The sequence below is a fragment of the Lepidothrix coronata genome, unplaced genomic scaffold, assembly GCF_001604755.1.
Source record: "Lepidothrix coronata isolate B3197 unplaced genomic scaffold, Lepidothrix_coronata-1.0 Scaffold21, whole genome shotgun sequence".
NCBI classification, from domain to species: domain Eukaryota; kingdom Metazoa; phylum Chordata; class Aves; order Passeriformes; family Pipridae; genus Lepidothrix; species Lepidothrix coronata.
This window is the reverse complement of record NW_016690201.1, coordinates 7,494,078-7,509,433: the sequence shown is the minus strand read 5'-3', so window position 1 is coordinate 7,509,433 and position 15,356 is coordinate 7,494,078. Positions and strand designations below refer to the sequence as shown.

Genomic DNA, 15,356 nt, shown 5'->3' with positions numbered 1-15,356 from the left:
AGCATGAAATTCAGTGAGCTGTGAACTCATGAATCATTGCTGAATTCATTTATTGTATATGTATACATAGTGTTTGGCATTTATTTTTATTCAGGACTTTCTGAGAACATGTTCTTAGCTAATTTGCCATATCAAAATCTTACAAATGTTTTCTCCAGTAAAGAACTTAATTCTGATAGAGATGGATAATGATCAAGTAACCAAGGATCTGGTAGCTAAGGTACTCAACTGATTGCATGAAAACTCATCTCAGTGCTGAGTTGAGTACCCTGTGCTGGTAAGTTGTGAAAAAGTCTTGTGTGGAAGACTGGTTGTACACAGGAATATTACATATGAGACAAAAACTAAAGAAATGTCCTTATATGATTGCACAATGTGAATTTCACATAGTGTGGAACTGTAATTTGCTAAAGAGATAAAGACCTCTGCTCTGAGGAAAGGCTGAGAGAACTGGGATTGTTCAGCCTGGAAAAGAGGAGGCTTTGGGGTGACCGAATTGTGGCCTTCCAATACCTAAAGGGAGCCTAAAAGAAAGGCAGAGACTATTTGCAAGAGCCTGGAGTGACAGGACAAGGGGGAATGGCTTCAAACTGAAAGAGAGTAGGTTTAGATTAGATATTAGGAAGAAATTCTCTGCTGTGAGGGTGGTGAGGCTCTGGCACAGGTTTCCCAGAGAAGCTGGTGGAAGCCCCATCCCTGGAAGTGTTCAAGGCGAGGCTGGATGAGGCTCTAAAAAACCTGATCTAGTGGAAGTTGTCCCTGCCCATGACATGGGGAGTTAGAACAGGATTATCTTTAAGATCCTTTCCAACCCAAACCGTTCTATGATTCTATGATTTTGATCCATGTGTGCTCTAAATTTTCTGAAAAGCAATCTAATGTAGTTAGCATTGCTTGACTCCAAACATGAGTTTTCCGTTATTCCTGTGAGTTATTGCTTCCAAACAACACAGTACCTTTTCTGCAATGACACCAGCCACCCACAGTGTGCCTTTTTATGTTTGACTTTGTATAGAAAATGCCAATTCATTGAAAAGAAAGCTGCTTGCATTAGCAAAATTTTCTTTTAAAAAAATATTGGAAAAGGACATTGGAAAAGCTGCTGTCTAGATATTTTCAATAACCAAAGTTAATTTTTGTGTTTTAAATAACTTTTCAGGCCTGTAACCTATATTTAATGTATAAATAGTTCCCCTCTCCACAATTCAATAACCTGTAAATTATACATGTATAGTAGAAGTAGGAGTTAAGATCCAGAGTCCTCTCTCCTGCCTTTGATCACTCATAGCCTGCTCAATCTTATGAGAAGGCTCCATGCCTTTGATCTCATCTGCCTCCTTCTCTATACTGTTCAGGTTATCTGAGGATGTTGATTATTTTGAAGTGTATGTTTTCCTCACAAAATTATGCCAATTCAAACTAAACAAAATTCGAAAGAGTAGCCATTTGTACTAAAAATACTGAAGAAGTCAAAATCCAGACCAAATATTTAAAATATTTTAATGTACAAAGTGTTAATTGCTCCAGTAGAAAAGTACTTTAAAATCTAGATTTGAAGGATTGTGCTGTTTGGAGTGAGACTATTTTGCAGACTTGAGAATTCACAGTAGAGAAATTGAAAAGGGTTATATATGAAACTGTTTCCTGTACAGTTTTTAATGATTTTTGCTGCAAACTAATTGATCCTTTAGTCTGCTGAATCAAAAACACATCTTACCTTGGTCTATAATTCACGTTTGTTCTTTTCAACTAAGAGTTATGACCTGACCAGGTTTTTTTTAGCTAACAGAACTCAACCTGCTAGTAATGTAACCCAGCAAAGTGCATGCATAGGTCCCATATTTTTTTAATTAAATTAACAAAATGTGTGGGGTATTTCTGGATATGGTACATATATATCTGCCTGCACAGCATTCTGATGTTTTGGAAAATACTGCCCAGGTTTGTAGGAATATAAGGACCTAAAGGTATATGTAATGTCCTTCCTGAAATAATTAATCATGCTTCAAAAATGATTATTTTCTCTCTTTGCCCATGAACTCTGGCATATTGAGGTGTAAGACTGTGTCATTTATGGTAGCTGAGAGATAGGTGACACACAGCTTATGTTCTACTGAGGTCTACTTTTGGCTCAAGGCAGCTAAACAAAAATGCTCCTCTTAAATAACATTCTATAAGATGTTAAGCTATGAGCAGCCAGGATTCGTACATGGTCATATGGGAAACGTGTGCATTAAAAACATAAAAACTGTCTATCGCTGATGGAAAAATCAATGGTACAAAGAATGCCCTTCTGACACCCTTTATATACCAGTTATTCAGGCCAAGAATGAGTTCTAGGAAAAATAAGGGCCCCTGGAGGACCTTTGCAACACAACCTGCTGGACAGTGGGGAGCCAGAAGTCATCTGAGCTTTCCACTGAGTTACATCTGTGCAATGCCAGACCCATGAGGATTTTTTGTTCTTAAGCTTGGAGGGGGTTGCTGTTGTGATGATGTTCTCTACGTGTAGGCCTGCAGCTCTACTAAGCATTGCTGCAGTTTTTGGAGGGGAGCATTGGGATGGGAGTTACACTGGGACAGCTCTAGGCACTAAGGATGGTGCTAAATCAGGTAATAGTAAAACAGTTTCTGTCTTCAATTCTGGCTATACTTGTCCTTATCTTGAAGAAGTGCTAGGGAAAGAAGCAGACATTGCTTTTTTGTCACAAGAAGAAGGCATGTAAGGAATTATTTGTTGTTTACTCTCCTCGATAGCTGATGCTCTGTGTGCACTGTCCTTCTACTCTAATGACCAGGAACTATATTAAGTTATCTTTGGATTTTAATTTTCAAAGGTAGGGGCCAAGTTGGTGCAAACTGTGTGGATGGTATTTAGAAATCATCTAATTCAAGGTAATACTTATGATTCAGAGCAATGTACTTAACACTGAGCAATGTCAGGTATTCTATGCTCTGTACAGTAATGACAAAGTGTTTATGAAAACAAGTTAACCTTTAGTTCCTTTGGCTCTAGTACTGGTAAAAACATTTAACTGCCATGTTACTTAGGGAGTTTGAAGAGTGATGTGCTAAAAGCTTTTAAATTTGGGGGGGAAATGATGCTCCAGATTTTTTTTCATCTGGTGAATGGTAATGATAATGCTCAGTCATATTTGTACTTAGATCTGGAAGAGACAAACGAAGTAAAGAGAATGCACAAAGTGTTTTTCTATCTAAGACTAGGTGTATATGTATACTGAATGTTTTACCTCTTGCTGTGAATTTATTTAATGTTTCTGGAGTGACAGTCGTGAAGTAAAAGGGAGCTGAAACACGTATGTTGAAGAAAATGTCTGTGGCAAAACTCTTCGTAGCATCAGGTTTGGTTTGATATAACACCACAGCATTTTTACCTGTCTGAGTCACTGTGTCATTGTTTGTGGAGAAAATGCCATATCTTTTTGTGCCTGTAATAGGCCTAACTTTTTTAAGGTGATTCAGCCTGGATTTTGCTTGGGCCTTGCTATGGACTCCTCTCTGGACTCCTCCAGCACTGCAGCCGTGCTGCTTGCTCTACAAGTGTGCTTCCCTGTGAAGAACAGAAGGGTATCTCCTTTTTGTTCTGAGTTCTTTTTTTATACTGTGCAAGAGTATCTGTTTCAATTCATTATATTTGTACCCTTTGATATTTATGAGTATCTGCACTCTTAAGGGAAGAGCTAATCTTAAAACATCCATGAATAAGGCTTTGCTTGCAGGAATAAGAGTATCGAATGTGCACTATTCAGTTTTTGTTGCTACTTATTTTTAATTTTCTTTCTCCAGTAGCAAAGCAGAAAGAAGGTTGTGAAGATCAGGTGCCCAACCATACAGACAAAGTGACCAAAAACTTAAATAAGTTGCAGACAACACAGTGAAAAGTTTCAAGAAGGAATTTAAAACAAAATTGTTCATGAAAATTTCAGAAAGGAGAAAATTACACTTAAATTTGTGATGAATGACATCTCTGGCTCTTACCATAGAGCATCTTGCTTAAGTCTCTTAATTTGGTGCTGTTAACCTTAAGGCAGAAAAAAACAGAAGGCATAGTGCCATTTGAAGATAAAATTAAAGTAACAAGCAGATGATAAATTTTAATTTGCATGCATTTTACAAATAATTTTTGTCACCTCTATATACTAGGGACTTTGAGAATGTAATCTGCAGAGCAGGACCATTTTATTCTAGTGTTATGCTGTGCAATATAGTATGTTAAATTTATCCAGAAATGTGCAATATATCCACCACTTGCATGTCCTCATTGGTTTGTGTGTTTTCAGCTTTTAACTTGTAGTTTTATAGTTTTAAGCTTGCTAGTTGAAAGAGCAGATTCCCATCGTCCCTGTAACTTCACTCCGACACTGTTGCTGTGTTTCTTTTCCGTTCTCTCTCAGGTTTGCTCTCATGTCTTGTGTTGATTACCATTGCCCAGGGAAGGTTCTGATTTTTTTCTTTCCAGTTGATTTGCAAACTGCCTCTTAAGCTAAGGAGATTGGGTTGATGGTTGTTCTGTGGGAGTTGAGTACAGACATAGAAACCATGTTCGTCTGTGAACAGAAACCCTCAGCCCAGCCCAGATTTCCTGTCCTCCTTGCCTTCCCCTTTCTTCCTCCTGAGTAGGGGAAGGATTGGTGGGTGTCTTCTTCTCCCATGGAGAGGCTGGTCCTGTGCAGCCTCCTTCCTCCCTGCCAGTTGTGGATGAAGAGGGCCAGGCGCTCCCACAGATATATCTTTTTAGTTCCTTTTATGTTGCCCCTGTATTAGTTCATAGGCAAAGCACTCTGAGGTTCGTCTACATCTCTAATTGTTATCAGACACATATGCAAGTGATTTTTTTAACAGCTTTTTAACATCCTTCTTGAATATTGGTGAAGTCAGTACTCGTTATTGAGGGCTAGCCACATGTTGAAGTGTTTTTCCACACATGGAAAATAAAAAAAGACTGTGTAGGATGCTGTGCCTATCATCCCTCAAAAGCTGCTGCTCAAATTTGCCCTGCTCAGACTATCTATTATTTGTAATTAGTGGCAAACACCCTTCCGAGATCTGAAAGTCAGAGTGTTCCCTTGTCCTTTTCACACACCATCACTGATAATAATAGTAGTAAATTTGAACAGGATATGAATTCATTGCTGTTTAGTTGGAGGCTTCTGCTCAGTTCTAATGAAACCATTATTTTTCACAGTGATGCAAAATGCATCTGGGTTTGTAGGTTTCACCCTTGTGAGGGGTTCTGTTGGAGACACTGATGTATTATGGCCTGAACATTTTTATGGTTGATGATAAAATGTAAGGTGGGATGAACTGGAGTCCCATGTACCCTGTTAGAAAAAAAATGTGAAACTCTAGTCTGATCTGTTTGCTCAAATCAACAATGTCTACTAAAACAGTAAAATGTAATCGCAAGTTTCAGTTTCTACATAATTGTTAATGAAAGACATTTGTCTGTCTGAGTTTTATGAGCCTGAAGAAATTAATTTATTTTTAAATAATCTCTAAGATATATTATTAGATCTCAAAGTTATTTATGGGAGTATCCACCTATGTTTCATTTTATGGCTGAGGCATAATTACATGCAGAGTTTGCTTGTGGTCCTTGGAAGTCAGTGTGATCCCTGTGGTCCTGTGGCAAGAGGCTGGAGTGATAAGCATCATTTCCACTTACTGGCAGCACCTACTGAGCCACCTTTAGCTCACAGGAAAGAAAAAAAGGTTTCTGGACTCAAAACCACGCACACAGCATTTCACTCTGGAAGACCATTTGAGAGAGCTTAGACCAGGTCATTGCATCAGAGAGCTTTCCTCCAGCTGTGGGCCCTTGAAAACCTTCAAATCTGGAAAAGAGAGGGACTAAGCCATGTACTGGTTTACTGGGGCCATAGTAAGTTCTCTGTTGTCAGACACCTCCCACCAGTTGACCAGAGAAGGGCTGAGCCCAGGTGTGCTGGCTCAGCAGGCGGAGCAGGGTCACTTCCATCCCCTGATGTTGTACCCAGCACCTCCTCACGGCCCCTTGCCACTGTTGGGCCACAGTGGCTGCACCTTCTCCCCAGCACAGGTCCCACCACCACTGCCCCTTGTCATTCACAGAGGCTGCCCCAAGCACTGTCCTCCCAGCCACACCTGCCCTCCCAGAAACCTGGGTGGAGGCCTCTGGGATGTACCAGGAGCAAGGCAGAGGCTGACCTACACTGCCAGGCTGCCCCTTGCACTGCCCTAGTCCCAGCTGGGGGTGCAGCCCCTGCAGCCCTCCCTCTGAGGGCTGTGCCACCATCATAACCATCTTCCTCTACTTCAAAGCCCCCATTCTCACACTTCCTTCCTTCGACAATGAACCTTCAATTTCCTCCAGGTAAATAAATTGAAAACTGGAAAGAACTGTAGAACAAAGCATAAAAGTAGCTGAGCTGGGGAGTTACGGCCCCCAATGTCCCTGGGAATGGGTTTTCCTGTCCTCCTGCTGCGGTTCCTAGCCTGCTGTGTCCAACTTTGTTTGCCTTTCCTTCTCAGTGTTTGGCTGTAAGCTCTCTAACGTGCAACCTCCTCTTCGCAGGAGCATTTATAGTGATGCTAATAGGTAGAGAGGCTCCTCCCATGGCTCCGATTTTATTAATGGGAGGATCGGAGGAATTACCACATTTTTAACATTGCCTTTGCAGTAGCTATTAAGTTTCATGGTGTAGAAAGAGTGAGCTCATTTGCTCACAACACAGAGCTCTGAGGTCAATTCTTCTGTATGAGGTTTTCAGGTGCTGGGCGAGCATGTTTGTTGCTCAGTAGGTTACGTGGTATTTTCATTTGGAAGTGACATTTTGCGTGACATTTTACTTTAAAACAATAGCTGGGCAAAATTGAAATTTCAGGTCTGTATCAAAAGAGTAATGTCTATTACTTAGTCTATTTAGTAACTTGCATCGTTTATAAATTCTGCCTGATTGCATCTCTTTTCACAAAATCCAGTTAAAATGCATTTTGAAGAAGGGAGGGCGCTGGCTGGTTTCAAATGTGCTGGTTTGCAAACTTGCAGACCAGCTGTCCTACTCACTAGTGAAGATAAGAGGGCTCAGATGAAGGGTTTTGTGCTGCTGGAAACACAACCAGTTTTCTCAGGAGATTGCTTTGAGGGAGATTTCAGCAATATTGCATCCCCACAGTTACTGGTGGGTATTGCCGCACGCATGTATTATTTGTGCTAGATAAAATCAGGAGGTAGTAAAGACAGGTAAAAAGAAAGGATGAGAGATCTGCTGTATAGGTTTTTTTTCCTTTCTTTTTCTATTTTTTTCTTAGGGAGAAAAAAGTGTCCAGGGGATGCCACATTAACTTGGGGAGAAGCGAGTGCTGCTTTAAATCAGAAAATTTGTGTTATACCAAGTGCTTTATTTTGGGAACCATTTCAGTATGTTATGAAGGAAAGTTGCAGACTAGGCATGTTTACTAGACCTTTAATTGCTACATTTAGGAGAAAGGCGCTTTTTTTCTTCTTCTTCCCTCCCCCCTCCCCTTTTTAACGACAAGAAGCCAGAGTTTGCTGTGCAAATGAAGCAGGCTTTGCAAGAATCAGATTCACTTTGGACGACTCTTCACATTCCTCGTCATCATTACATTAGGCAGCACAATTCCATCTCTGGTTGATGGGCAGAAAAAGTGGGCAGCCTGCCAGGTAGACGTTTCCATGGCTCCCAACCCCCAAAGGTGATGCGTTTTTCAGCTAATTCAATGAAGAGTGGGCTGAACTTTGGGTATAAACTAGACAATAGCTGCCTTCGCAGTATCAGCAGAATGGTTTATGGGAATGCACTCCACATTTGGCAGAGCATCATGTGACCTTACGGCTGAGATTTTGTGATGGTGCCAACGGAGACTTGGAAAGCGGTGCCCGTTCTGACTTTTTTCCTCTTTTCTTACATGGCTCAGAAAATGGTGGATCTTAATACTTGACTTTAGCCAGACTCAGCAAGCGATTGAGCTTTGAAGCACAACTTTGCCTTTATTCTGGCTTTTTTGGCACACCACCAGGAGGCTGTCCCTTTCACGCCTGATAAATTCTGCTTCTTATCTCCAAATAGAAAAAAAAAAAAAAAGAAAGAAAGAAAATATAAGCAGAATATTTATACTCCATAACTGCGTTTTAAAACTACGCGTTTTATTTTTTTTATTGATGGTGTGTAGTTTAGAGGGTCTCAAGGATAGAAGTTGTTTTTTTTTATTTTTCTGGTGGCTTTTTTTTTTTTTTTCCTTCCTCCTGTTTAATGAACAGGCGTTTGAACCGGGCAAACGGGGCGACAGCATTGAACATGAGCTCATTGCAGCGTAGTGTAGCAAACTGGCACCCTGCCTTTTCACCCCTTTGCTCGGGCAGATTTGTGCAATCCCCATTTATAAAACCGGCGCAGGGGCGAGGTGAATTTTCTGGTCTCTCCCCACCTCTTGTCCTGTGCAGGCAGTTGCGGCAAGGATTGGTGCAGCTTTTGCGCAGTGCTTTGTGCCTGGAATTCCGAGAAGAGCGAGAGAGAGAGAGAAGACAGGCATCCTGGTCTTCTTCCGAGAAAGAACAGGAGCCCTGAGAAGAAGAAACAAATCTGAGTTTGTCCTACATACAAGAGTGCAGGAAAGAAAAAAAAAAGTGACTCTCCTGCTTCCAAAAAAAAAAAAAAAAAAAAAAAAATCTGGCATGTTTCACTACAGAGGCATCAGGACATGTTAGAGCTGCTTAAAACAGTGTAACAAAATGAACATAGGAGATTTTAAGTAAAAAAAACAAAGAAAGGAAAAAGAAACGAAAAAAGAAAGAAGGAGTGAATTTTTTGTTTGTTTGCTTGTTTTTTTCACTATTGCTCATATAGCAGTATTTGGCACTGAGTGAAAACGTACCTTTCATATCAGGTATAGCTTCTGTTTCTTTTTTTCCTCTTTTTCTTTTTTTTTTAAGTTGTTTTAAACATGTTGTTTTGCAACTGAGTTCTTGTGTATTAATTTTAACGTAGTCAGATGTTCACACTTTTTAAAACTAACTTTTTGGGTGTGTGTTTGATCTAATACTGCTGAAAATAGAAAGTAAACAAAAAAAATTGAGGGTCTGTAGAAGTTGTTAGGCACATTTTCTCTTAGCTAAGCACTGGAGTTATGCAAAGACCTTAATGTTACATTTACTCAGTTGAAGCTTTGGTTATCTCTGAGAAAGTTGTGGGTATTTAGATCCGGTTGCTAAGGAAATTAAATTCTTTTTTTACAGTGTGACTCATACTTTCACTTTCTAAAGAGGAGAAGTGGAAAAAAAAAAGTGTTAAGCTGCAGGAAAGGATCGCTCTTGTAGCCAGTATATTAAAGTTGTTATTGGGTTAATTCATATATGAGTTTCTTACAGTTTGTATCTAAATCCTTTACAAAGAAATCAGTGTGATAAGCACTGGAATAAAAGGCACATTATTGGGACATTCATGAAGTACGCCTGGTCTGCAGCTAGTAACAGTGACTATTTTAAGATGTTCGGTAAAGCAGCACTTGTCCAGGAATAGCTGAAAATAGTATTTAAAATACCCATTCAGAATGTTTGTGATAAGTGCATGTACAGTTAAAGTAAGTTTTGAGCATGTGACGCTTTAGTAGAGCTTTTTTCTTAAGGCGTTTGTCTGTCTGTTGTAACATATTCCTAGGCAATTAGAAGAGTGTGTAACAAAATTCATTCTGACTGACAGATTTTGAAAAGCTCAGCCAAATCGGTGTTTTGTGTAGTTTGGATTTATTTTTTTTTATATATTTTCCTAGTCTTTTTAATTTATGTTAAAAATACAGATGTCCTCAGCTTGAAATTACTTTGAAATTACAGTATCTCTTTCATCAGAAACTCCTATAGTTTGTTTTTTTTTTTTCAAAATGTTCATGATGTGTGTGTGTCTAATAAAAAGCTTTATAAATGTGTTATGACTTTACAAAATAGAATTGTTTTAATGTGTACTTCATTTTTTATACATTACTGATTAGACAGTAACTTCTAAGATTATATGCCAATTTTGCTACTTTATATTTTTGTTGTTCTGCAATGAATTCTGGGAAATTGCTGAATAGAGACCTTATATATATGACACATAAACCTCCATATATCCATTTTGGACCAGAAAGTATTTCTGAGATTTATGGTGATCCTACCCTCCCCAATAGTTTTGTTGGAATAGTTTTGTTTGTCATTCGTACCTAAGCCTGTTGAGAAACCAAGGCTTGCATTAGCTTAAAATAACTTTTCAATATTCTCTATTTGGTCATACTAATCACTTTCCCCCTCCCATAATTTTTTGTAAATGTTTTTTGATTTAAGCCCCATACTTTATCCCAGTATTTTTGTGAAGTTCCGGACCAAATTACCTAATTGTATTCATTGTCTGATAAAAAGTACTTCCTTTTAAGTTTGCTCCTTCCCTTCCAAAATTCCTAATACAAATTAAGTATTTGCGGGGTGAAAAAAGCCTAGGAAATAGTAAATGAAAGATTCCCTTTGCCAACGTGTGCGTGTTCACAGCATGTCTTCCCATGGCCCTGAGGAGGGGCGTCAGCAGTGTGTCGGGTTTATATCTTAAAAGCATAATTACTAATTTTGTGTATGTTTCGTGTTGTTCAGAAAACACTTCACAGAAAGCAAATGTTTCAAAATCTTTCTCTCGCCTTTTTTTTTTTTTTATTTTAGTGAAAGAAAAAGTAAAAATGAAAAAAGAAAATGAAGAAGTTAATTATACCAGAAATCAACGAAGGTAACACAGTGATCTTGAAATTTCTTTTGTTAAAAAATAAAGCTATTAGCAAGAATATGAAGCAGTTTAGGTTTTAATAAATTATTTCCTTAAGAGAGCCTACAAATATAATTTCAGATATGTGTATTACACTTTTGTTCTTGTTACTTTCTGTTGGTAATGTTGGAGTTTATGTAGCTGTAGCTGTACAAAGCTGTAGCTTTATACTGTATGTTTACATGAAGTTTTAGAATTAATTGAAAAATTAAAACATAATTTGTTTTTTGGTTATGCCTAGGAAATATATCATATATATATAATATAATATATATAATATATATATAATATAATATAATATATATATATGATATATTTCCTAGTATATTCATGTCACTAGTATATTTATAATACATATTTTTTTTTGCTAGTGTGTAACTATAACACAGTGACCAATTAGTTTTGAAATGCGGAATATCTCTTCTATTCACAAAAAAAAAAAAGAAAATTGGAAAAGCAATTTTACAGTGCTTATGAAACCATTCAGTAAGTTGTATATGCAGTCTGCATACTTATTTCTGATACTAGGATAGCTCTTCTAGTTTGAAGTCCTGTCTTTACATATTCTATCTCCTCAGTGTCAGCAGAAAACATCTATAAAAATACCATTCCTTCTGAATGCTGAAGTGTTGCACATGAAGTGAAAGCAGGTTTAAAAGAGATTGTTCTAGAAAAATAAAATAATATTATTTTAAAATGCAAAAGGGTGTGCTTGAACATGCAATATTTAATCCAGCAAGTTTAAAAAAAAAGAAAAGGAAAAGGTAATTCAGTAATTTACAGCCATCATTACTGAACTCAAAATACATGTTGCAGTCTGCAAGAAAATGAAGCATTGCCCTGACAAAAAAACTTTGCTATTGACAACATTTATTTTCCTAGAAGGAATTTTACCCAACTAACAATGGCAGAATTAGGCCTTTGGTGGAAACTAGTGGAAGCAAGGCATTAAGATGGTATTGAGACGCAGATTTCAGTAACCTGCTGAAATCAAAAGGCACCTTTTTATAGCACCTGGTTTTAAAATTATACCTGTATCTTATGCCTGTATTTTACAAATGCATTTGTGGTGGTATTGTTAAAAGTTATTCTGATGTGTGAGATGTTCTGCTTCAAAGTGCAGTGTTTGTTAGTGCTTTCATTTAGAATATGAAAGTTATAAAACTGTCCATGTCTCACCTTTCTGAATTACCGGTTATTACTCCAAAGGACCTGTTTTCAGTCTGTTGTGTGGAGTACCCCTGCTTTTAGTGTGTGATAATTTGTATACTATGCTTGCCAGTCACAAGGAGGAAGGATTTGTTGTAGGCATTAACCCTGGAGTTTTACAAGATCGCATTTCCACTTGCATTCCTATTATTAGGGAATCGCATTGATGGGAGGATTAGTGAATAAAATATACAAATCAACCTCTTTGCTTTGATTAATAGCCGTTGTTTAATCAACAAGTTATTGTCAAGCAGTATGTAAGTTGGTGTAAGTTGAAGAAATAGCTAAGCAGTCTTCGTAATGTCGTATGGGAGCAGCACTCCAGTGTGCCTCACGCCTTTCGGATTTGGGAGGGTGATTTTTATTTTGAGTTGCAGCACATGATATGAGCTCAGACACAAAGGACAAACCTGTATTGTTTACTTCTATGTCATGTCCAATTATTGATTCCAGTCTTGCCTGCTGTGTGCACGCTATAGTCAGGTGCAAGTTGGGAGTTGAGGATTCATTGTTGAAGGCAAAGGGTGCGCAAAAGGATGTTAATTCCTGCTGAAGACAAACAATGCTGTGCCATCAATCTGTAAAAAAAGTAAAATAGGTTTTCTTCCATTTTCAAAAAGAAATTAGTTACAAATCATTGGCTTGTTTGTTGCCTCCTCCATTTATGCAGTTAAGCTTGAAGCAGCCTTCTTTGCAGTAGATGGTAATACTTTCAATCTCAAATACTCGTTCTTATATCACATCATGTGTTTGTTTGTTTAAAGTCTTCTGCGTCTCTCTTTAAAAGGAAAATTGTAATCAGCGATGCCAATTGGCATAAACCCGTAGATCCGATCTTGTGTTGAAACGCACTGCACAAGCTCGCTTCTATGGGTCTGTGTCAGTGTGGTGATCTGGCAGAGGTCTGTGTAGCACACACCACAGTGGTGTCTGACAACAAGCCCAAATGAGTGTACAGGACTATACTGGGTTTGTCCATTGCCTTATCTTCAAACTTGATTAAGTGATTTGTTCTTTTATCGGTTGCTTTGAGCACACTTGGCATAATATCTTATTAAAATTTAGAAAGAAATGTGAGGTAATCGTAGGGTTTCCAAAGAGGGAGTGTAGGATATACCATTTCCTGGCTTTATTAAATATACCACTACATGGTATTACACTCAAAAAAAACGTAGAAAAACCAAGAAGATTTTTGTATTTTATTCTTATTGTAAAATAAGGCCAAATATCAATTTCTTTCCAGAAATGTATTTGGGCTTGCATCATTCCCATCAAATATGTATGTATATATATATATATATATGCACACAACACACGTATATATCTTTATACATATATAAACAGCATAGAACAGAAATTCTACCTCTGCAGTAGAAAAACCTATCTAAGAACATGTCTTTTTGTCTGAAAAGTGGGGAATAACTGCAGTTGAAAGCCTACCCCCCTGGGAAATATATAGGCCTATTTCAAAGAAAGGCTGAAGAAGTGAAGAAGACTTTATGGTCACCGTCGGAAGCTGTGTGCATCCGGGTTGAGGTAGTAGGTTGTATGGTTTAGAGTTACACCCTGGGAGTTAACTGTACAACCTTCTAGCTTTCCTTGGAGCACACTTGAGCCATCGAGGAATTCATCACCACTTTAATCTGATCAGGGAAAGTATGCAAAAAAGGTATTGTTTCATGGCTGTACATAATGAACACTGAGGCTTTACTGATGTTGAAATAGTCCTGATGACTTGATTATTTCATTTAAATCCTGTTATGAACAATGCTGACATGTTGTCTTAATGGGCTGTGACTATGTACTGCAGACACTTAAGGAAAGACTGATGATTATTTTCATGACATTAACAGGAAAGCTTTAAAAGTTTATTTTGGCTTATAAATTCAGGAAAATATCAAGTATTTAATGCTTCGTTCTTTCTTCATGGAAACAGCTTGTTTTTTTCATTTCTGATGTTACATGGGTGCACATTTTTTTAAAAAATGAGGAATTTTTTTCTCTCCTTATAATACTTTCCAAAAAGTATTTCATGCTGCTGCTTGGATAGTAGCAGGCAGTGTCACAAGTTGATCCTGGTCTTCCTTGGATTTACAATATTCTTGCTTTGTGCCTGAACAACTCGGTGTTTTAAACTCAGATCCAAATGACCTGCAGACCCACCTGTGTTCCCACTTTCTGGAGATTCATGTGCTGCTCAGCCCAGCCCCACTCTGGGATCTCAGTCCCCATGTCCTTTACACAGCATGTGAGGCTGACCCTGAACCACAATGCCTTTGTCTTTTTTGGCCCAGAATTAAGTTCTGGTGCATCTTCCCAACTCAGAAGGACTTGGAGAAGTCACATTCCCTGTGTGAATGGTTCCCAAAGCACTAGGAACTGATGACAGTGGCACTTCCCAGCACTGGGTGCTTTTACCCGTGTGGGCCAGGTGCTGTAGACAAAATCATCCTTCCTTAGTCCCAGTGTTCTCTGTATGTTTGTGTAACTTTTCTTAAAAAAAATCCCGTAAGATCTGTACATCCCATGAGCAGGTGTCCTAACCAAAAGAGAAAAAGAACTGAGTGTTTTTGCAGTTTAACCATTCCCAGTAAAAGCTATGGAGCAAGAAGGAAAAAGACTGTGCCTACATATTCATCATGATTTTTTTAAGTGAGAGCTGCTTCTGAAAATGACCTCAAAGATGAGGTCTCCTGAATGTGATAGAACACACTGCTGCCAAAGTCGAAGCATCTGGACAAGGCTCATTCCAAAATAGTTGGGAAAAACTGATACTGAATGTTTCCACATACTTTTCCATAAAAAGTAAAATGAGTATTATTTTCAAGAATATTAATTTATAATTTAAGACCGTAATAGTGATAATTTTGATGGAAAATGATTTAAGTTTGTTGATATACAGAAAAAGAGTGGAGCAACGCCCCTGTGGTGCTCTACTCAGGGGGATACCACTGATGTGGGCCATGGGCAGGCCAGACTCCCATGGGATAGGGAAAGTGTGAAACATGGCTGTTCCACATGGGGTGAGGGCTCTGGTCCTGGAGCTCCCAAGTTAACAGCAAATAGTTCTTTCTTCAGGGTATTTTGAACCCCTGCATTTCTGGCTTTACTTTTATTGGAGGTGAACATAACAATATTTCCAGTGTTTCATTAGTTTATGTTCTGCATCAGCAAGTAAAGTTAAGAATGTTTATTTTAAGTGGATTTGACAATTGATTGTGTTTTGGTTATTGTTTTCTTTCCATGTCTGTCTATTCAAAAAATCAGTTGCTTACAGGCCCCTGTTTGACTCTTTCTATCTCAGCTTAAGACTTACCTTACCACTCTCCTAGATAAGGAATCAAA

General features: G+C 38.3%; 1 protein-coding gene across 25 annotated transcripts in view; it reads left to right on the top strand.

The window, feature by feature from the left end:
- The window catches only part of LOC108493986, a 288,034-nt gene that overhangs the window by 238,489 nt on the left and 34,189 nt on the right, over positions 1-15,356 (top strand). For 14 of the 25 annotated variants that reach the window (XR_001873682.1, XR_001873683.1, XR_001873684.1 and 11 more), the window contains one exon: positions 10,703-10,766. Coding sequence is in view for 10 of the 25 variants with exons in the window: in XM_017808034.1 (XP_017663523.1) it covers positions 10,703-10,705 (3 nt within the window). In the remaining 15 variants the exon portion in view is untranslated. Of the gene's footprint in view, positions 1-8,464; positions 8,902-10,702; positions 11,039-15,356 lie in introns of those variants that run through there. The other 11 variants (XM_017808025.1, XM_017808023.1, XM_017808024.1 and 8 more) reach the window with 3 other exon arrangements.